This window comes from Acinonyx jubatus, chromosome A2 (genome assembly GCF_027475565.1).
Source record: "Acinonyx jubatus isolate Ajub_Pintada_27869175 chromosome A2, VMU_Ajub_asm_v1.0, whole genome shotgun sequence".
In the NCBI taxonomy this organism is placed as follows: Eukaryota; Metazoa; Chordata; class Mammalia; order Carnivora; family Felidae; genus Acinonyx; species Acinonyx jubatus.
In genome coordinates this window covers 12,922,290-12,943,551 of record NC_069383.1, presented here as the reverse complement: position 1 = coordinate 12,943,551, position 21,262 = coordinate 12,922,290, and the positions used below count along the sequence as shown (strand labels likewise).

Below are 21,262 nucleotides of genomic sequence, written 5' to 3'. Positions count from 1 at the left end.
AATGAAATACTATGCAGCCATAAAAAGAATAAAAAACCTCTTTCTGCAATGATTAGAAATGATCCCCAGGCTGTATTGTTAAGTGAGAAAAGCAAAGCACATGGAACTTAGTATTCACTTTTGGGTAAGAAAGAAGTAGAAATAATATTCATATAATAGCATTCACATTTGCTTGTGGACCACATTGTAAGAAATTAAGAAGTAATTACTTGTAGAACTATGGACAGATAGAATGGGAAAAGAATGAGACTTTTCACTGTTTGCCTTCTAATATTCTCTCTGTTTTTTTTTTTTTTTGTAACCATGTGTAGGTATTGCCTATAAAAATAAAATAATAAATTTAATTTATGTACTTTAAGGGATGTAGTAATTCAATCTTACCTTTTTATTTATTCAAATATTTATTTATTTTTCTCTTATTCAGGAGCACCTGCTTATTTATATGAATACATTTCTCTAACTGGAAGATATTTGGTAAGTGGAGCTTCTGTTAAATTAAAATATTTTGGAAAATATTCCTGGAGCATAACATAGAAGCCAGGAGCTCAAGAAGAATATCAAGAGAAGGAGGCCTGTGTAGAAGTGACTATATGCTTTCTTGAACTTGGGGTCTCGGTTAGTGTGTCTGATAGGGAAGAAATAGCACTCTCAGCAGAAGAGAAGAGGCTGTTCCATTCTAAAGAATCTTGCTCTGTCACACAGTACTTATTTATTTGTATACTAGGTAATTAGAACCAGAGAGAACTATCCATCTAGAACTCCATACTCCAAAGCAGTATAGCACTGAAGTTAAATACTCGAGAAGCCCAGTGCCTAAACTCCCTATCCCCAACTTTTCAGGCCATAATTTTCTGCTATACTGAATACTTCTCTCTACTTCCCAAAATGGATCACAGAAATGCTTGATGTATATGTATGATGTGAACAATAATAATGATATTAACAACCAATACTTCATATTATGCATGTCAGGAACGCTTTTCACATTTAGCCCTAAGGATTCCCTGTTGATTTCACCAAAAAGGGACCTACTTGGCATCCAAGTCCATGCATGGACAGCCCAGAAATTGTGGGCAGTTACTCCCAACTGGATGTAATATGACCAATGAAAGTAGACACCAGTAGATAATTTTTCCCCTTTTCCCCTCTGAGGGATAGTTATGAAACAGAGTTTATACATATCCTAAGGTGTGAGTAGTACCAAAGATCACACAATTAGTTGCACTTAGGGGCAGGAAGCTTGAAAAAGCATCCTTTTATTGGTTTTACAGTGTTCCATGGTTCATATCTTTTGTCATTCATGCCTGTCCTCATGGACTGTATTCCCCAATGAATAGCTGGTAAGTCCTTGGCCTCCTGAGGAAACCAAGCTAAGAAATACTGCTTAAGTGTCACTCTTTAATTTTTACTACTAAACAACTCATTTAAATCATATAAGAACTCCCTAGGGTAACTACTATTATTACTCAAGGAACTCTGGCACAGAGACAATAAGTGACTTACCCAAAGTCACATTGTTAGTATGCAAAGGCCTAGGATCCAAACCTAGGCAGTCTGGCTCCGGTTTATTCTCTTAACCACTATGCTAGATAGCCTACAGTGCTACATCATGAAATGCTAATTGTTTATCTTTATCTGAGCTACTTGTTATTTATTCTTATATCAGTCAGGATAGTCTAGGTTATGTTGTGGTAAAAGTAGTCTCAAGATCCCTGTATCCCACAACAACAAATGCTTGTTTTTGTTCCCATTATTTGTCTGCTATGGGTCAGTTGCTCCTCTGCTCCCTATCATCTTTATTTTAGTTAAGGCTAATGGGGCAGTCTCTAACTGGGACTTGGCTGGTCTTGAGATAGTGGGAAAAGAGTATGGCAAATCATGGTCAGATTCACCAAAGTAAGGGACCAGGCCAAACTTGCTGTCAGTGTTAATGCCTAATTTCAACCTAGAATATAAAATTTTATATATATATATATATATATATATATATATATATATGTATATATATATATATGTATGTGTATATATATATATATGTATATGTATGTGTATATATATATATGAAAAAATTAACTTTGTATGTTGTAATTTTCTTGGATTGTTATAGTCTGTTTCTTCCATAACCTAGATACATACTTATACACAGTGTAAAGAAGGGAAAAACTCATATGATATTTGTCTTTCTCTGACTTATTTTGCTTAGCATATTACTCTAGTTCCATCCGTGTTACTCTAAATGGCAAGATTTCATTCTTCTTGATTGCTGAGTAGTATTCCATTGTATATATATGCCACACCTTTATTCATTCTTTAGTCAATGGACATTTGGGCTCTTTCCATAATTTGGCTATTGTTGTTAGTGCTGCTATAAACATTGGGGTGCGTGTACCCCTTTGAATCAGCATTTTTGTATCCTTTGGATAAATACCTAGTAGTGCAATTGCTGGGCGATAGGGTAGTTCTATTTTTAATTTTTTTGTGGAACCTCCATACTGTTTTCTAGAGTGGCTGTACCAGTTTGCATTACCACCAACTGTGCAAGAGGGTTCCCCTTTCTCTGCATCCTCTCTAATATCTGTTCTTGCCTGAGTTGTTAATTTTAGCCATTCTGACAGGTGTGAGGTGGTATCTAACTGGGGTTTTGATTTGTCTTTTTCTGATGATGAGTGATGTTGAGCATCTTTTCATGTGTCTGTTAGCCATCTGGTTGTCTTCTTTGGAAAAGTGTCTATGTCTTCTACCCATTTCTTCACTGGATTGTTTGGTTTTTGGGTGTTGGGTTTGATAAGTACTTTATAGATTTTTGGATACTAACCCTTTAACAGATATGTCATTTGCAAATAATCTTCTCCCATTCTGTCAGCCTTTTAGTTTTGTTAATTGTTTCCTTCTCTGTGCAGAAGATTTTTATCTTAATGAGGTCCCAATAGTTCAGTTTTGCTTTTGTTTCCCTTGCCTCTGGGATATGTCTAGTAGGAAGTTGCTGCAGCCAAGGTCAAAGAGGTTGTTCTGTCTTCTCCTCTAGAATTTTTTTAAGTTTAATTAATTTATTTTGAAAGAGAGAGAGAGAGAGAAAACAAGTGGTGGAGGGGCAGAGAGAGAGAGAGAGAGAGAGAGAGAGAGAGGATCCTAAGCAGGCTCCACACTGTCAGCACAGAGCCCGATATGGCGCTTGAACTAATGAACCATGATGACCTGAGCTGAAATCAAGAGTTGGACGCTTAATTGACTGAGCCACCCAGGCACCCTTCTCCTCTAGGATTTTGATGTTTTCTTGTCTCGCATTTAGGTCTTTCCTCCATTTTGAGTTGATTTTTGTATATGGTGTAAGAAAGTGGTCCAGGTTCATTCTTCTTCATGTCACTGTCCCGTTTTCTCAACACCATTTGCTGAAGAGACTGTCTTTTTTCCATTAGATATTCTTTCTCGATTTGTCGAAGATTAGTTGACCATACATTTGTAGGTCAATTTCTGGGTTCTCTATTCTGTACCGTTGATCTATGTGTCTATTTTTGTGCCAGTGCCATACTGTCTTGATGATTATAGCTTTGTGATACAGCTTGAAGTCTGGGATTGTGATGCTTCCAGATTTTTGTTTTCAACATTACTTTGGCTATTTGGGGTCTTTTCTGGTTCCATACAAATTTTAGAATTGTTTGTTCTAGCTCTGTGAAGAACGCTGGTGTTATTTTGATAGGGATTTCATTGAATATGGAGATTGCTTTGGGTGGTATCAACATTTTAACAATATTTGTTTTTCCAGTCCATGTGCAGGCTTTATTTTTGAGGTGATCATTGCAAATATCTGTGAATATACCAAAAAGCATTTAATTGTGCAGCTTAAATGGGTGACTTTTGTGCTATGTGAATTATATCTCAATAAACTTGTTAAAAATAGTATGTTAGATTGTGAAAAAGTTTTATGAAGAAAAGTGAAATAGGACTGTATGGGACCATCTATTGAGGGAGTCTTGAAATTTTAAGTAGGGTTGTCAGGGAAAGCTTGAGAGAATGAAGTACAAAGCCCTTTGGATGCCCATTACAGAACACCCCAGGCATAGTGAACAACAAATGGAGAGATCCTTGGGCAAGCGTAGGTAAAGATGCCGGAATGGAGCAAGTATAGGGAGTGTAAGAGCAAATTCAGTCAGAGAAGTAATCAGGATTTAGATCATACAGAGCCTTGTAAGCTTTTAAAAGACTTTTGCCTTTTCGAGGAGTGAGTTGGAAAGTATTGCAAGTTGTTGAAAAAGAGTGACAGAATCTGTTCAATGTTTTAATGAGATTATTCTGACTGCTATGTAGACAGTTGATTAAAGGCCAGTAAGAGAGAAGGAGGGAGACCACTTAGGAGATTATATCAGTTAGCTTCTGCTATATAAGAGCTAAGCATAAAACTCCAGGGGCATACAACAATAAACTTTTATTTTTATGCATTAGGGCTTCAGCCTATCTAGGCCAGGCTCAGCTGGTGGTTCTGCTAATCTCAGGTCAGCTTGTGTGTGAGTCTAAGAGTTGGATGGCAGGTGGCTGGTCTAGGCTGGGTTCTCACTGATGTTTCAACTGGGGTGTCTCTCCTCTTCTTCTTGGCCCAGCAGGCTTACCTGAGCACTTCTTCCTCTGATAGTGGCAGGACACAAGAAAACACAGATGGAAATACTAAAGGCCTCCTAAGGCCTGGGCTGAGAACTGGCACACTGAAGTTTCGGTCTCATTCTGTTGATCAAAGCCAGTTACATGGAAGAATCCAGAATCAATGTATGGAGAAGTGCATCACTTGAGGAAATTAGGGCAGAGAGGGGTTGACCAAGACAGCCATAGTGTTTCTCTTGCCTCTCTGAACTTTAGATAGGCTTCTTCCTGACTCCAGACCCTTGCCATCCCTATTCTTAGATTATTTACTTTAGAGCACTTATAATTGTAAATTATTTTTCTTCACCCTTTACAGACTCAGGAGGAGCTCAATGTGCTTACCCCATTGATCAATCTCTCCATTAAGGTAGTTCAGTACTTTTCTGGTAGCACATCTCAGGGCTTAAAAACTCTCCCATTGTTTGTTTTAGTGGAGTTGAATTCAGGCTGAGTTCTGGCCCCCCTCTCCTATTTCAGTAACCTTGAATAAAGTCTTCTAGGCCTGTTTAACTTTGTCTGGGGGAAATTTTTGCTTTGATGGGTGAAAAGTGAATATTTTCAATAGTCTAATTTACCACAAAGACTGTTACAATGATGTAACCTAGAGATGATAAGCACCTGGATCAGAATGAAAGCAGTGAAGGAGTGGACTGGTCTGTTTTTAAATACAGTTGATCCTTGGGCAACATGGGTTTGAACTGCCTGAGCTCCCTTATACACGGATTTTTTTTCAATAAATATACATAATGTACTGTAAATGCATTTTCTCTTTCTTATGATTTTCTTAATCATATTTTCTTTTCTTTAGCATAGTTTGTTGTGAGAATACAGTATATAATACATATAACATATGAAATATCTGTTAATCAGCGTTCATGTTATTGGTAAGGCTTCTGGTCATTAGGAGCTAAGTTTTTGGGGAGTCAAAAGTTATATGTGGATTTTTGACTATGTGACTGTGTGAGGGTTGGTGTCCCAAACCCCAAATTGTTCAAGGATTCACTGTATGTATATTTTTATCTCTCTCCCTAACATATATCTATTTAATCCATATTTTCCTAGCGGCAATAGGATTTGTTTTCATATGATATGTAAAAAACCAGTGCGTTAATGATTATATATTTTCTGGAAATATTTAACTGGAGAATATCAGGAGTCCAGTTATGAACAAAGTAAGCTTGAGATGTCTACTGTTAAATATCTAAGAATATGTTGAGGAGGCAGTTAAATATAAAACCCTGGAGTCCAGGGCAGTTCAAGTTGGATATAGAAATGTGAGTCAAGTGAGTGTAGGTGGTATTTAAATCTATGAGAATAGTTGAGTGACCAAAGGAAGCCTATAGATACAAAAGAAAAAAAATAATGCAAATGACAAGGCTCTGAGTTTTTATGATTAGAGACAAGCAAATAGATAGGAATCAACAAAGGAGACGGGGGACTAGTGGCCACACAACTAGACACAAACCAGGAGAGGATGGTGTCTCAAAAGCTCAGTGGAGGATGTTTTTTAAGGAGTTGATGAAGAATGTCACATGGTCCTTGGAGATCAAGTAAAGTGACACCTAAGAATTGACCACTAGACTTAGCTATTTGGAGGTCATTGATGACTTTGATTGACATTGTGATGACCTCACAAGCGAAATTCTTGTGAAACACTTTCTCTATCACTCTGAAACTCAGGGAACATCAAAGTGTTTTATATCCTCAACTTCTGAATGTTTCACTGATCCTCATGCTTTATTTGAAACATACATCCTCTAAGGATGCCCACAGCTCCTCTGATGTCATGATTTTTTTTCACTCCTCTGAGCCTGGATGTGGGTTAGGTGTCTTTCTTATTTATTATTACCTTCTTATAACCACTATGCATTTCCCCCACCCTTGGCTTTAAGTTTTGCCTAGCTTTGAAGCTGTTGTTCTACCAGCCATTTTTTCCCTGCTAGTTGCAGTCATCTGCAAACCTTTGGGCCATGTTAGCTAATTTTTTAAAAAGATTTTAATATCTAGCTCACCATCATTTTCTATATTTCTACTGTTGTCTAATTCTGGTTCCCAAAGACTTCTGGCCTCATCACCTAATACTCTCTTTCTCATTCATTGTGTTACAAACATAGTAGCCTCCTTGGTATTTCTTGAATCCACTGAGAACAGTCTTGTCCCAGGACCAGGTGGAATTACCCAAGATATTTGTATGAAGCAGTTTCTCACTTGCCAGAAATTACTTCTTCAAAGTCACCTCAAGGAAGCTTCCTCTAAACACTAAATGAAAAATAACAAACCTACACCTATGCTCTAACAGTCCTTGTCCCCCTATAATTCTGCATTTTATTCATAATACTTATTACCACCTAATACACATTAATTAATTTATTTATTGTTGGTATCATCCCACTAGATTATATGCTTTGTGAGGACAGATACTTTGTTTTATTTTCTGCTGTATCCTTAGTACCTTAAAATAGTGCTTGGCACTAAGTTGTTTTTTTTAAATTTTATTTTTTATTTTTTAAAATTTACATCCAAATTAGTTAGCATATAGTGAAACAATGATTTCAGGAGTAGATTCCTTAATGCCCCTTACCCATTTAGCCCATCCCCCCCCCACAACCCTTCCAGCAACCCTCAGTTTGTTCTCCATATTTATGAGTCTCTTCTGTTTTGTCCCCCTCCCTGTTTTTATATTATTTTTGTTTCTCATCGTTTATGTTCATCTGTTTTGTCTCTTAAAGTCCTCATATGAGTGAAGTCATATGATTTTTGTCTTTGACTGACTAATTTCACTTAGCATAATACACTCCAATTCCATCCATGTAGTTGCAAATGGCAAGATTTCATTCTTTTTGATTGCTGAGTAATACATCCCACTCATTATATGCTTTGTGAGGACAGGTACTTTGTTTTATTTTCTGCTGTATCCTTAGTACCTTAAAACAGTGCTTGGCACTAAGTTTTTGAGAGATTAGGTAATTTCTCCAAGGCTTCCCAAATAGTAAATGAACAGAACAAAGATTCTACCAATAGATATCTAATTTAAGGTGTATGTTTTTAACTAGTACATTCTACATCATTTTGGCAGTATCATGGTAATACAGGATTAGTTACAGCTAAATGATTCAGTATTAATCAGAGACCATCATACAGGAGTGAGAGGAAGGATGCTGAGCATCATCTGTCTGTAGCTTCAGGGCTTTGGAACAGAGAAGCAAAGCTCCAGGCAAGATGGTAGATAAAAGGGTAAGGGTCAGAGTGAATTATTCTAGAGTAGGTGCATTACACTTCAGGAGAAGCAACTGGTGGCATGCTTAGTTTACTCAAAGCCACAAGATAAATCATGTCACATTATCCTTAAGTATCAATTTTATTGATGGTAAGTAAACATTGTGCATATTAAAGCAAATCTATCTTCTTCAATTTCTTGCATAAGCTTTCTATAATTTTTAGTACACAGATCTTTTACCTCTTTGGTCAGGCTTATTCCTAGGTATTTTATGGTTTTCAGTGCAATTATAAATGGGATTGATTCCTTTATTTCTCTTTCTGCTGCTTCATTATTGGTGTATAGAAATGCAACCAATTTGTGTACATTGATTTTATATCCTGTGACTTCCGAGGTTCTAGCCGTTTTTTGGTGGAGTCTTTCAGGTTTTCCACGAAATGGAAAAACATTCCATGCTCATGGATTAGAAGAACAAATATTGTTAAATTGTAGATACTACCCAAAACAATCTACACATTCAGTGCAATCCCTATCAACATAACACTAGCATTTTTCACAGAGCTAGAACAAACAATTCTAAAATTTGTATGGAACCAGAAAAGACCCCAAAAAGCCAAAGTAATGTTGAAAAAGAAAACCAAACCTGGAGGCATCACAATCTCAGACTTCAAGCTGTATTACAAAGCTGTAATCATCAAGAAAGTATGGTGTTGGCACAAGAACAGACACATATAGATCAATAGAACAAAATAGAGAACCCAGAAATGAACCCACAAGTGTATGGCCAACTAATCTTCCAAAAATCAAGAAAGAATATCTAATGGGAAAAAAAGCAGTCTCTTCAGCAAATTGTGCTGGGAAAACTGGATAGTGATATGCAGAAGAATGAACCTGGACTGCTTTCTTACACCATACCCAAAAATTAACTCAAAATGGAGGAAAGACCTCAATGTGAGACAGGAAAACATCAAAATCCTAGAGGAGAAAACAGACAACAACCTCTTTGACTCCAGCCACAGCAACCTCTTACTTGACATGTCTCCAGAGGCAAGGGAAACAATAGCAAAAATGAATTATTGGGACCTCATTAAGATAAAACGCTTCTGCACAGTGAAGGAGAAAATCAGCAAAATTAAAAGGCAACTGACAGAACGGGAGATGAATAGATACTTTTCCAAAGAAGACATCCAGATGGCTAACAGACATATGAAAAGATGCTCAACATCATTCATCATCAGAAAAAGACAAATCAAGACCACAATGAGACACCACCCATCTGTCAGAATGACTAAAATTAACAACTCAAGCAACAACGGATGTTGGAGTGGATGCAGATAAAGGTGTCCCCTCTTGCTCTGTTGGTGGGAATGCAAACTGGTACAGCCACTCTAGAAAACAGTATGGAGGTTCCAAAAAAAATTAAAAATAGAACTACCCTATCACCTAGCAGTTGCACTACTAGGTGTTTATCCAAAGGATAAAAAAATGCTGATTTGAAGGGGCACATGCACCCCAATGTTTATAGCAGTGCTATCTACAATAGCCAAATTATGGAAAGAGCCCAAATGCCATCGACTATGAATGGATAGAGAAGATGTTATATATATAACATCATAGTTGACATAATAGTTGAGTGACCAACTCCTTGCAGGAGTTATAGTCTCTATGAGAGGGTATGGTAAAAGTGGAGGGTAAGACTTTTGCTGCATTAATACTCAGCCTGTGCTGAAGGAGACCCAGGAAGTGAAGCAGGACTATTCAGAAGGCACAGGTCACCAAAGGATATAGCTTCTGAGGATGGGATTTGGCAACAGCAGGGAAAATAGGTAAAGGTTACCCATACCTGATGTTTTCAGGCCTGAACAGTACTGATCTGTCAATATCCGAGGACAGGGTTCAGTGACTTTGGTCATTGGACCATTAGCTCACACAGACAAGATGGGTGATTTGAATGTAAGTCAGAGTCATGGGAAGTATGTTTTTGACAATTATAGAATTTTTGAAGCACCTGACTTAGGCATATTTTTATTCCCATATTTTAAATGAATAAACAGAAAATCTGAGAAATTAAGTGGCTTTTCTACATTCAGCTTTTAGCAAACTGAAGAGCCACTTTGATAAAGATCTCAACTTCAAATCTTCCACAGAGTGCTTCCCCCATTGTTTATTGCCATGAGAGACATAGTGGGAGTTTTGTTTAATATACACAAGAATTTTGTGATGGGGGTATTACTGCCTCATTTTATAGGTAAAGAAATTAAGGGACAGAAAGAGTAAGAAATCTGTAAAAATTCACATTGTATATTGGAAGCAAAGTAAAAAACTCTAATCCAGTGGCTTAGTAAATTTCTATTGCTTGAAAAAAACCCATACACTGCTGCCCAATAAGGTCACATTTACCTACCCTCTTAAGGATCCGGCAGCCCCTGTACCCCCAGGAATGAATTTAAAACAAAGTGTTCATATTCCCCATGTGCTCCCTACCCCCACCCCTCCCCCACCTTAGCCCGCTGGGCTTCTTTTAGAACCTTCACAGAAGTATGTCCTCATCTTGGGTGAAATTTGGGCTGTCTGCTAGGGAAATTACTAGATGTCTACATTTCCTGACTATAGACATCTGAAGTTTGTTATGTCATAAAACAGGAAGTGTGGCAACAACTTTCCCTTCTCAAAACAGAAGGGCTGCAGTTTCCTTTCTATTATCTGGATCCTGGGGATTACTTTTGGTGTAGAATTCTGTTTATTTCTTTATCTACCATAGACTCGGCCTCTCCCCTCTCCTCAACTGCAGTATTTATTCTTTGCTAACACCACAGAAGAACTTGTGTCTTCACAGAATACTGATATAATTCTAACATCCCCTCCACCCCAACACATATTATTGCTGGTAACTTCCTTTAGGCAAGTTCTAACACTTAATGTATTATCTCATTTTTTAAAACTATAGGTGACCATGCAAATTGGACAAAAATTATGAATCATAGGAATATAGGACTAGAGCTTAGTAATAAAAAATAAAATGACAATTTTCTTTGACATATATCTGATGATATTCATAGTCATTGTGGTATGTTGTTACTAGACATAAATTGGTGAGCAGTTCACTTAGGTGACTATAATTTCCATTAGTTTTATAGTCTTCCCTTATGGCTTAATTCTTGTTACTCAGAACACACAGACATCTCTTTTTTCCATTTACTGAGAAAGGTATGTAGTTACCTCTGCAAGTGCAGAGAATAGCCAGGATGCTCCAAGACTTTTCTACCCTTTTCTTGCCTTTCTTCCAGTGTGGCCAAATGAGCTCTGTTTCCTCCTGGAAATGATTTCCATTTGTCTCTGGTGTTCCCTTGCTACTACTATATGCCTACTTTTTGCCTACTCCCCATGCTTCCTTGAGCAGTCCTCCTCATTTTTACTCTTTGGTCAACTGGACCAGCTCTGAGTTGGTGTGATGCCAACATGGATAAGGCTGTGGCATCTTTGGGTCACTAAGCTGTACCTGCTCATACAGTCTCTCTAAACTGCAGGCAGGAATATCTTCTGAACACTGGGGTCCAAGAGACTATTACAAATTCTTAAAATATACTAGAAAAAACCATGATCAAGAATAAATATCTACTGAAATGGATATTCAGCTCAAGACCAGGAAAATTTAAGCATGAGTATGTCTTCAGGGCTTTGTTGAAAAACATTGATCAGTTTGCTTGGTCATGTTAGCTGTCTGATTATTTTCAAAGGGGTTTTCTGGAAGATTCCTGCTCTGGCCAGACCTTTGTCCATTCCCATGAATAAGCCAAGCTTGGCTCCAGGAGCCCTTCCCCAGGCCTGACCTCAATTCAGACTGAGGAGGACCTCTGCTATCCTATCTTGGGTAGGGGTGGGATGCATGTGAACATGGGTCTCTTGGGAACACAGGTGAAGTCAACAAGCTGAGTTTATCCCTCTTCTACCCTGGCTACTCTCTAAATCATGTTTTTGCCTGCTCAGTCTGCACTTTCTCTGTGGTGCTGGGTATGTGCTCTGAGGATAAAACAGACCTGGCAATAGGCCAAAATAAACCCTGTCGATCAGTCAGAAATGCTCAGTTCTATACAAACAGACCTCATCACTATATCAACTGAGTTGTCTATCTAAAAGTGACCCTGTCTCCTGGAGGTGACTGACATCCAGTCCTCCAAAGCAGAAGATCACTTCCAACACAGGCAAGGGCCTCTCATAGTAGAGAGATGGAGAAAGGGATCATTGATTAGATGTCTGGTACAGATCTAAAAAGAGTCACAGCTATGACACTCATAGGAAGTGGAGTGTTGGGGGGAACTGCTGACTCAGAATGGGAAGTTTGTCTCTGTTATGTGTATGCAAGTATATTTGTGGAGGGGCTGGAGCATTAGCCCCAAGGATTTGGTCAGGGAGCTCTGCCAGTAACCCGTGGAAGATGGACACAGTAATTTGATGTTCTGTATTTCCTGTACCAATCCCAATCATATTCTTTTTGCTTTCTCCACAAGTGTGATTGTTATTCTTGTCAGAGGCCACAGAGAACTGCAATCATTTCGCCAGCTTCTCACAAATCCAGCGCAAGTTGATGTTACATGGTGCAGCATCGAATGTATTTGTTAGGCCTATGGTCACACAGTCGAAGTTCTGATGCTGATTGATAATGCTAAATGGGAAAGGAAGTGTGGTTAAGGCCCATTGTTTCAGTCCTGCCTTTTGCCAATTCCAGTCCCCCTTCTCCTATCCCCAAATCTAGCCCTACGCTGGCCCTTTTCTGTGAGCCTTCTCACAGCCTTCTCCTGTGAGGTGGACTCACAGTCTTGGATTAAATCATTCTTGTGTGTGGTAGAAACATCTCATCTGTCTTTGTCTCCTAGAAATAATGTTTTAGTACTGTATGTGCTATGTTCGCAGCAGGAGGATCGAGGGGTTGCTCTTCCTTTCCTAGGCACCAGCTGGCTTTAGGAGAAACTCTGTTGGCCTTTCCCCACCTCTTTTTCTGCCATTCAGCCCCTTTCAATCTGACTGGAAAGGGTCTGGTTTCATGGAAATGCCATGAGTTTTGGAGTCAAGTGGATGTGGCAGAGCCACAATTTAATCTACCCAGCTTGGTGATATTCAATACATTTTTAAGCCTCCCATCCTCAGTTCACCTGTCTGTTAAATGAGAATTAATAAAAGCTTTGTCTACAGCATCATTGTGAATACTGCAGGAAATGACATGAGTAAATGCTTCGCAAGTGCCTGGCATTTAGTAGACATTGAATGAATCTTCCTTGCCTTCCTTCTGTGAGAAGCCCAATTATAGGCTGGGAACTGACTTGTTTTCTGTCTGACTCCACATCTTCTTGTGTATACCAGGAGTGTCACATTCTCCACCAACACTTATGTCCATGGAATGATACACAGGAGGTAGCTCTTGGGAATTGAAGTTCATAGCTTTAAGGTATAGACAGTTGCTAATAATAAACTTCCTTTACATAAAGAAGTTCCATCTGAGGAACTTGTAAAAACTTAGTAATAAAATGTAGTCTGTGAGTTAAAAGAGACTTATGAGATATATCAAACAAATGGTATGTATGTGCATTTGTTTGCATCTTGATTTGAACAGAAGAACTCATTGGATGAATACTCTTCTCTCTACTTAGAAATGTTTGGCATTTTCCTTAATAAAAGTTTACCAAAAATGTGTCTCTGGGAATAGGTGCACTGGAAGAAAGGAGAGGAATAAAACAAAAAGCCAAGTCTCAGCTTTTGTGCTCTTCCAGGATAAACTCACTGAATCTCAGGTCTGGTCTCTTAGGCAAACTAAGATCCTTAGAAAAACGTGAGATATTCACATACTTGCCATTGAATGGGGAGTTGTTGATCCAATGCCATGTTTTCTCTGTATCCTGGTATAAGCCAATAAAATACTTCTCAGCACCAATTATGTCCTGCAGAAATTTCTAGAAGTTAAAAAATAAACAGTTCAACAAAAAGGTTTATTTTTTATTTTTTATTATTATTAAAAAAATTTTTTTTTCTGTCATCTCCCTTTTGCCAAAAGGCCCTGATTATATCTGATTCTGGGAACAGGAAGGCTGGTAAGGGACTCTGGGGCTGGTTGTAGCTGGCATCACCATAAACCCTAGAGTAGTTTTCAGTATACACAGAGCATCAGGATCACCTAGAGGTCTTGTTAAAACACAGCTTGATGGGCTCCTGATTCCTGGGAGGTCTAGTTCAGGGGACCAAGAATTTATATTCCTACCAAATTCCCAGGTGATGCTGATGCTGCTTTCCAGGGACCACACTATGAAAATGAAGAGGAAGAGTACTATATGATCTAAAAAGGGACCATTTCAAATAATTCTTTTTTTACTTAGCATGCCTCTCTGTTTCACTGCCAGAAATTTTACATTCCAAATGAGGTTGGATCGAGTGAATTTCTTGAATTCTTAGCAAGGCAATATAGTTGGGGAGATTTAAAAGTGTGTTGAGAAATAATCAGTGAATTTTGAGTATTTGCTAAATTGACACCAATCTATGATATCTTAATTTCTTTATTAAACTAATGAATCACAAATCACTCTAGCCAGAAGTCTGGGAGTCCCTGGGCTCTTTTCTGTACTCTTTATAAACCTCCTGTCGTAAGTGAATGGGTATACAAGTTCACTTGGATATTTCTCTATCCCAGGGATATTGGCTTTATTCCTCTTTTTCCAATATTCTCCTTCCATGAAATGTCTCATTTCATTATTCTTTAAGATTAATTACTGTATTTACTTATTTAACAAAGATTTCTTGAGTATCCAGTGAGCCATTGTATGAGGCCGGGACATGGAAACAAATTTGTTTCTCCTTAAAAAATTTATGATCTGAAACAAGGGTTGGCAAACTACAGCCAGTGGTCAAAATCCAGACTTCAGCCTGTTTTGTAAATAAGGTTTTAGTGGAACACATCCAGGCCCATTTTTTACATATCATCTATGGCTGCTTTGAGCTACCAGGGCAGCATTAAGCGGTTGTGATAGAGACCGTATGACCTAAAAATATAAAATATTTACTCTCTGACCACCTGACCATTTTTTAAGAAAAATTTGCTGACAAATGGTTTAAAATAAGCGTTCTTAACCCTTAACTCTCTTGCACTGATCCATGGATGGTTATGAAGGGGATTCATGAAGCTGTTGGAACTTTACTCAAAATATTATGCTTATGCAGTGTTTCTGGGAAGAGGTGTATAGCTTTCATCACCATTGTTAAAATGTCAGTGATCCCAACATGTTGAAGATCCACAGGTCTAATAAGAGAAGATAGATGAGTTAATAAGCATAGTGAGGTCTCCCAGGTGTAGAGCTAGGGAATATGTACTAGGTATAGAACAGACAGAAAGGAGGAAGTGATCAATTCTACATGGATTTGGGGTCTTCTAGAAAGATGAAGTGATACTTGAGATGAATTCTGAAAAATAGCTGTTTGTCAGGAAAATGCTAGGGGAGGGTGTGGGATTTCCTGGAAAAGGGAGCATCCGATCACAGGTGGACTTCAGGGCGCCTGAATGTGGTTATGTAGAGGGAGAAGGGAGGCTGGTGGAGAGACAAGACTGGCAAGAAGGGAGGTGCTAGACTACACAAGGCCTTATATGTCATGCTAGGAAAACTGGACTTTAACCCACGTTAATTTGGAAAATGGCACAGACAGTTTAGAGTCTTAGAGATATTTTTGTGTGGGTTCTATGGAGGATAGGTAAGAAGGGGCAAAATCGGGGGTAAGGAGAGGAGTTGGAAGAATTCTGAAGAAATCCAGGTGAGAGATGAATAATTTTCTTTGGGGACAGAGAGGAAAAGAGTTGGTTAGCAACTCATTTAGGGGAGAAGAGAAGAGGTAAAGTCTCAGAAAACCATCAGCATTCAATCTTGGGTGACATGACTACTCACCAGTATTTGGATCACAAAAGGAGAAAGAGCATTTGAGGTAAAATATAATTTGGCTCAGTTTTGAACATGATGAGTTTGGGGTGCTTTTGAAGGATCAAAGTGGATTTTGATATACAGTCTGGTCTAGAGAAGACTAGCTAGGGATACATACTTGAGATCACTAGCAAATTGTTAGCATGATGAGCTTTTTCTGCAGAATGCCAAGGATGACACTTGAGATGCACCAGAACTTGAGGGTTGAGTAGAGGAAGAGTCAGTTTCCTCTACTCAACCCCCTTTTCCCCTCTCCTTTTCTCCTTTCTGCCCCACAGCTTACTCCTGGTTTTCTACTGTAAGGCATTTCCCCTTAGCCTCAGAGGATCTGTAGCATCCTGACCCCTGCTCTTTGTTGGACACCTGTCACCAAGATTCAGAGAGGGCCCTCTTATGAGTTCTCTTCAACCACAGGAGGACTTTATAGATGAGAGGTGAAAGATAGAGAGCAGAGAAGCAGCAGTGGAGTATGTAGCACATGCCTACCACTCAGCAGATGCTGGGATTTGAAGGAGAGGCAATGATCAAGAAGAAAACTTATGATCTAAAATTGATTAGAGCATGGGTTTTAGAGTTAGAGAGAACTCAATTCAATCCTGTCCTGTCATTAGTGTGTGTACAACCTGGGTCAAATTATTTTTCTCTACCCTAGCTTCCTCATATACAAGATATGGGTAATGATACCCCCTCTTAATCTTTATGAGGATAAAAAGAGGTAGTAAAATAAAGGTTTTTCCATTGTGTTTCCCTTTTTAACTATCCTAACTGTATACCACTATCCCAGTTCTATGACTTGATGCTTTCATGCACATCAGCTCATTTGGTCATTCCCTGCACTTTAAATGTCCTGACCCATCCTGAGGACTGGACCAGTGCACTGCTAAGCTTCATGGGAGAGACGATACAGTGTGGATTTCCCTAGCTCAAATGACCTGAGGAATATACCCCACTGCTACTGTAGTCTCCCACCTTCCGATTCAGAGCAAGGAGCTTGGGCTCTCAGCCAGCCACCTCTCCATTTCTCACCTCCACCCTGCCCCTACTCTACCAAATCACCCCACCATCTCCACCTGCTGAGGCTACTGTAGCATGGGCTTTTCCCAGTGCACTCACCAGTTTCTCTGGTGTGTTGACAATGGCCAAAGTGGATCCTTCTGTTTTGCAAAAGTCCCTGCTTTTGTTCCAAGACATTTCAAAAGGGGACAACCAAAAGCATTCTCCTTGATGAAAATACCACCTGTTGGGGCAGACTAAAGAAATGAGACAAAAGAGAGTATAGGATTAGTGGTTTGGAGCGTGAACCCTGGAATGGAGTCATAACATAGTAGGGCATGAATGTCTTTATAGCAGTTATATCTCTAGAAATCATCCTCAATCCAGGAAGAAATCCCATGCAGTCTAGTATTAGTTTCCCTGTGGACAACATGACAGGGATGAATTGGAAGGTCTTTATGGCCCTTTTGGGCAAAAAAGTTCCATAAGAAAGGAGACAATGGGAGAAGTGTCTAAGAATTCAGCACTTAAGAACCTCATGTCGAGGGGAGATAATTGTCATGCACTTTACCTGTTCCATAGCTCTGTGTAGGAAGTAGGGTGACATTACTGCTCCCGAAAGTCAGTGGGACTGAAACAAAAAGAAATTCTGAAGGCAACTGCATCATGAATACAACACAGAGCAGGTACTGAGTCCCTGATTTGTCTCTGGACAGTGGCAAAGATGAGACACTCTTGGCCACCCCCTGCGAGAATTTTTCATTTTCTTTCTTTGAAGCTTCCAGCTAACTACTTCTATTTTTTGTCATGCCCTGCACCCCAAGTCCTATTTCATATCTTTGTGTGTGTGTGTGTGTGTGGCAGTAGGTGTGAAATGTTGAGAAAAAGAACAGGAGAAAAGAAGAGGAGTGGGTGAATTTAGTACCAGGAGGGAAATTTCCCACTCCTTTCTATATATACTTTTGACAGTGTTCCCCTCTCCCAGGTGCTGTTTGGAGCACTGCCCTCTGGGCTCCACAGAGCAGGTGCCATTCATCCCATGTCTGATCTCCCAACACCCCCGCTCCCACCCCACTCCCTACCCCTGTGAGCCCTCCTTCCGCAGGCATCTCTTGGCTCCCTCTTATGGGAACCTGTCAATTCTAAGAATTGAGGCTAACTGGAACTAGGTTCAAGACTGGGGGTACTGGCAGACATGGAGGCAGGTGAACATTCCAGAGATTTCCTACAAGCAGAGTCCGTTTATTTCTTTAAATATAAATAGGGGAACTGATAGGCCTCTAAGAAGTCTCATTTTCCCCGGTTGGCCAAGCAGATATTGCAGTGGCTTCAGACGCTGGTCAAAACCTCTCCTCAGCTGCCCAGTTATTTGTCTTGTGTGGTTGAAGACCAATTTAGTTTACCCAGACACCAAATCAGCAACTTAAATTATATTAATGAAACATACAAGTGAGCATTCACTTTTTATTTCAGTCCCCAGCTCAAAGGCTCTTTGTAATGTAAAATAACCTGGTTTTCATGAGAAACTATTTTGGGATTATAGCTGCACAGAACTTTATAAGTATTTCATGAATATTTCCTCCATTTAACTCACTGTTCTGGGAGCCTCAGCTGATATGAAGATGAACAAGAAATTATCTTTCTCCTAAAGATGTTTGTAGTAATTAATGTTTTAAGAGGAAGTGAGAGGGAGGTCCTTGGAAAAGCTTTAAGAGGAGGAGGTTTGATAGGGAAAGCCCTCGTTTTTGCCCCTTCGCTTCTGGCATGGGGCTTTGTGCTTTATAGAGGACAGCTGACTGGTATCTCCTGTTCGCATTCTTCTGTTGATCTAGCAGAGTGATCGGCACACAAAAAAATACTGATTATAATCTTTGAGTTTTTTGTGGGACATGTTTTTTTTTTTTATGGCAATTCCTGTAGGTGTACAACATGTCAGAGTTTATAAGGTACTTTCTAATTACATTATAGTAATTATATACAAATCATCCTCATACCCAGGAGGAAAACTGAGGATCAGAAATTTCAATCAGCTTAGTCTAGGTTTCCCATTGATAAAAGCAAGGAAGTTAATTAGATCCTTTTTCTTCTGGGAGTGCTGCACTTTCCCCCCTCACTTTGAGATATAAACATTGTGTAAGTTTAATTAGGTGTACAAGGTGATGATTTGATCCATGTATATATTACAAAATTATTAACTACACAGTAAGGCTAGTTAACACCCCCATAACGTCACATAATTCCCCCCCCTCTTTTTTGGTGGTGAGAATATTTAAGATCTAGTCTTTTAGCAACTTTCAAGTAGTGTGTAATACAGTCTTGTAAACTATAGTCAACACGCTATACATTAGATCCCCAGAATGTATTCTTCTTATAGCAATTAGAGTATCTTTATGGACCCTTCCTGCAAATGAATTTCTTGAGAAAGAAGGGCTGGAGAAAGGTCTGTAAGAAGTCAGCACACAAGAACCTGGAGGTGCAGAGGAGATACTTGTCATGCACATTACCTGTTCCATAGCTCTCTGTGGGAAGGAAGCTGACATTACTTCCGCCAAAAATCTGTGGGACTGCAAAGAAAATCAGTTGTTGGCTCAGTCCCAAAGGTGGCTACACGATGAATATAACAAACCAACATCACTGCGGGGGCTTCTGGGGCGCCATGATTGTTACTGTGTGATCAGAAGCTCTCTGACTCAGGTCAAGAAAGATGTGTAGGTGGTTTTTTTTTTTTTGTAAATGTGTTTACTTATTCATATTCATATTTTCTTCCTGCTCTCTTCTGTGATAGGAAATGCAGCTTCAGTTTGAGTCAGAGGGAAGACACCTTTTACTCAACTGCCTCTTTCACTCATGTTTCCTTCCTCATTCATGTTCCCTACCAGTTTCTGGGGCTGGAGAAGATTCTTGCTACAACTGCAGTGAAACCCTTTGCTATGGAGACTCTTCTCCTAAGCATTTGGATGGAAGTTTCTATGGACACAGGGGGAAATCTGTCCCCTAGTGAGATCCCATTACCTTATTACGCAGCTCTTACCTCAGCCTTGTCATTGGGTTGAACTGACACTGATTTTCAATTTTGAGCAGCAATAAGAAGCACTGACAAGTATTTTACCTCAGATTACCCAACTAACATTGTAGTGGCGAAAGCTTTGTATGGTGTTCAACCGTCAGACACTGGTCAGTTCTACATACCCAAGGCAGACCAAGGCACCTGGCCCATTGTGTGTGCTGGGAAGTGAGACGAGTATTGTCAGTTGCCCCTACACTGGGTCCTTGCCCTCAACTGGAAAGACTTAGGCACATAACCTTTATATTCAACTACACATTTTGGGAAAAAAGTCAAAGAACAAGACCGTATGAGGTTAGGGTAAGAGGTTGCTCAAATACTCACAATAAAGCAGGAAAAAGGTCATTCCAACCATTTTAAGCACCACTATGATAAGCCCAGAGATTATCATATGCCAATTCATGATGAAGGAGATGAGAAGGCCTGTGGGGATTAGAGCACAGTACCACATTCAGAATCTGGGAACAAGTCTTCTTTCCAGCAGGACTTATGCCTCTTTTCAGGAGCACCCTTGGGGGGCTTGGAAGGCAGGCATGCCATTGACAGCTAGCTACAAGTATGAGATTTGACCCATGCCCAGAAGATGCATAGGATCTTGTACTGATGGAATGCTCCCTCTCCTTCACCCACACTTTAGCTCTAGACTTTATCCATGTCTATTTGTGGCCTCCTAAACTCTGTCTAATGAAATAAATCCTCTCCTGGACTCTTTGAGAACCTTTAGCTTTGAAATGACCCTGATCTCTGGGACCTACTCTGTGGTCTTGGCCATACAGACTACAGCTGTCAGAAGACCCAGTCTCTAAAAGCCTATGCCAGGACTCTGACAGACAGGACAGGTGTCCCCGAAGGTCTTGGCATTGGGGAAGGGCCAACAATCTGTGCCGAGAACAGACAAACAGACTCACCTGCTCTCTCTTGGGAAGGTTGGCTTAGTTTGCAGATGGGGTCTTATGCTTGGTGTGGTGGGGAGAGGCACCTTCAGAGAATATGCTCCTTCTGTTCAAGCACCGTCCTTCCTTCTTCACACAGTGTTTCTATCTTAGCAGCATCCCTGAGCAAACACTTCTTCCTGTTAAGTCTTCTTGGCAATGGGAGTGGGTGGGGCAAGGAGGAGAAGGGAGTTTTTAGACTCTGCAAGAGGAAGCTTCCTGCCAGAGGGGATCTAGTAAAGGGGAACATTTTTAGAGGACTTTGGAAAACCACCTTGACACAGACTCACCCTTTCTATGTGTCTGAATCTACTTGAAATACAGTAGAAAGGAAAGGTAGTAAAAGGTTAACAAATAGGGAATCTGGGTGAAGGATATCTGGAAATTATTTGTACTTTCCTTGCAACATTTCTGCATAGCTGAAATTATGTCAAAAATGAAAATTTTAAGCAAAAGAAATCCATCTGAAGTC

General features: G+C 39.6%; 2 protein-coding genes across 3 annotated transcripts in view; one reads left to right on the top strand and one right to left on the bottom strand.

Moving 5' to 3' along the window:
* LOC106970417 (serine protease 58-like) overlaps positions 1–1,932 on the top strand; it is a 68,653-nt gene extending 66,721 nt beyond the window's left edge. The window contains exons 6-7 of the transcript XR_008296576.1: positions 425–474; positions 1,272–1,932. The gene's annotated coding sequence lies outside the window, so the exon portion shown is untranslated. The remainder of the gene's footprint in view (positions 1–424; positions 475–1,271) is intronic.
* Positions 1,933–11,071: 9,139 nt separating this feature from the next.
* CLEC5A (C-type lectin domain containing 5A) lies at positions 11,072–20,962 on the bottom strand. 2 transcript variants are annotated; one of them, XM_015067033.3, is made up of 7 exons: positions 20,767–20,962; positions 20,183–20,281; positions 19,299–19,358; positions 17,366–17,425; positions 16,915–17,051; positions 13,691–13,794; positions 11,072–12,512 (listed from the first exon to the last, which is right to left on the bottom strand). In XM_015067033.3, exons 2-7 carry the CDS (start codon positions 20,259–20,261, stop codon positions 12,398–12,400), a joined length of 555 nt encoding a protein of 184 aa, XP_014922519.1. In that variant the 5' UTR covers positions 20,262–20,281; positions 20,767–20,962; the 3' UTR covers positions 11,072–12,397. The 2 variants fall into 2 exon arrangements, with proteins under 2 accessions (XP_014922519.1, XP_026931438.1); XM_027075637.2 differs by lacking the exon at positions 19,299–19,358.
* Positions 20,963–21,262: the final 300 nt, after the last annotated feature.

Excerpts from the sequence above, each read along its gene's own strand:
- CLEC5A (XM_015067033.3), bottom strand. The coding sequence starts at position 20,261 with ATGAATTGGCATATGATAATCTCTGGGCTTATCATAGTGGTGCTTAAA. Across the intron at positions 19,359-20,182 it reads GACCTTTTTCCTGCTTTATT|TCCCACAGATTTTTGGCGGA; the intron begins GTGAGTATTTGA and ends TTTTCTTTGCAG. Across the intron at positions 17,426-19,298 it reads CACAGAGAGCTATGGAACAG|TCCCACTGACTTTCGGGAGC; the intron begins GTAATGTGCATG and ends TTTTTGTTTCAG.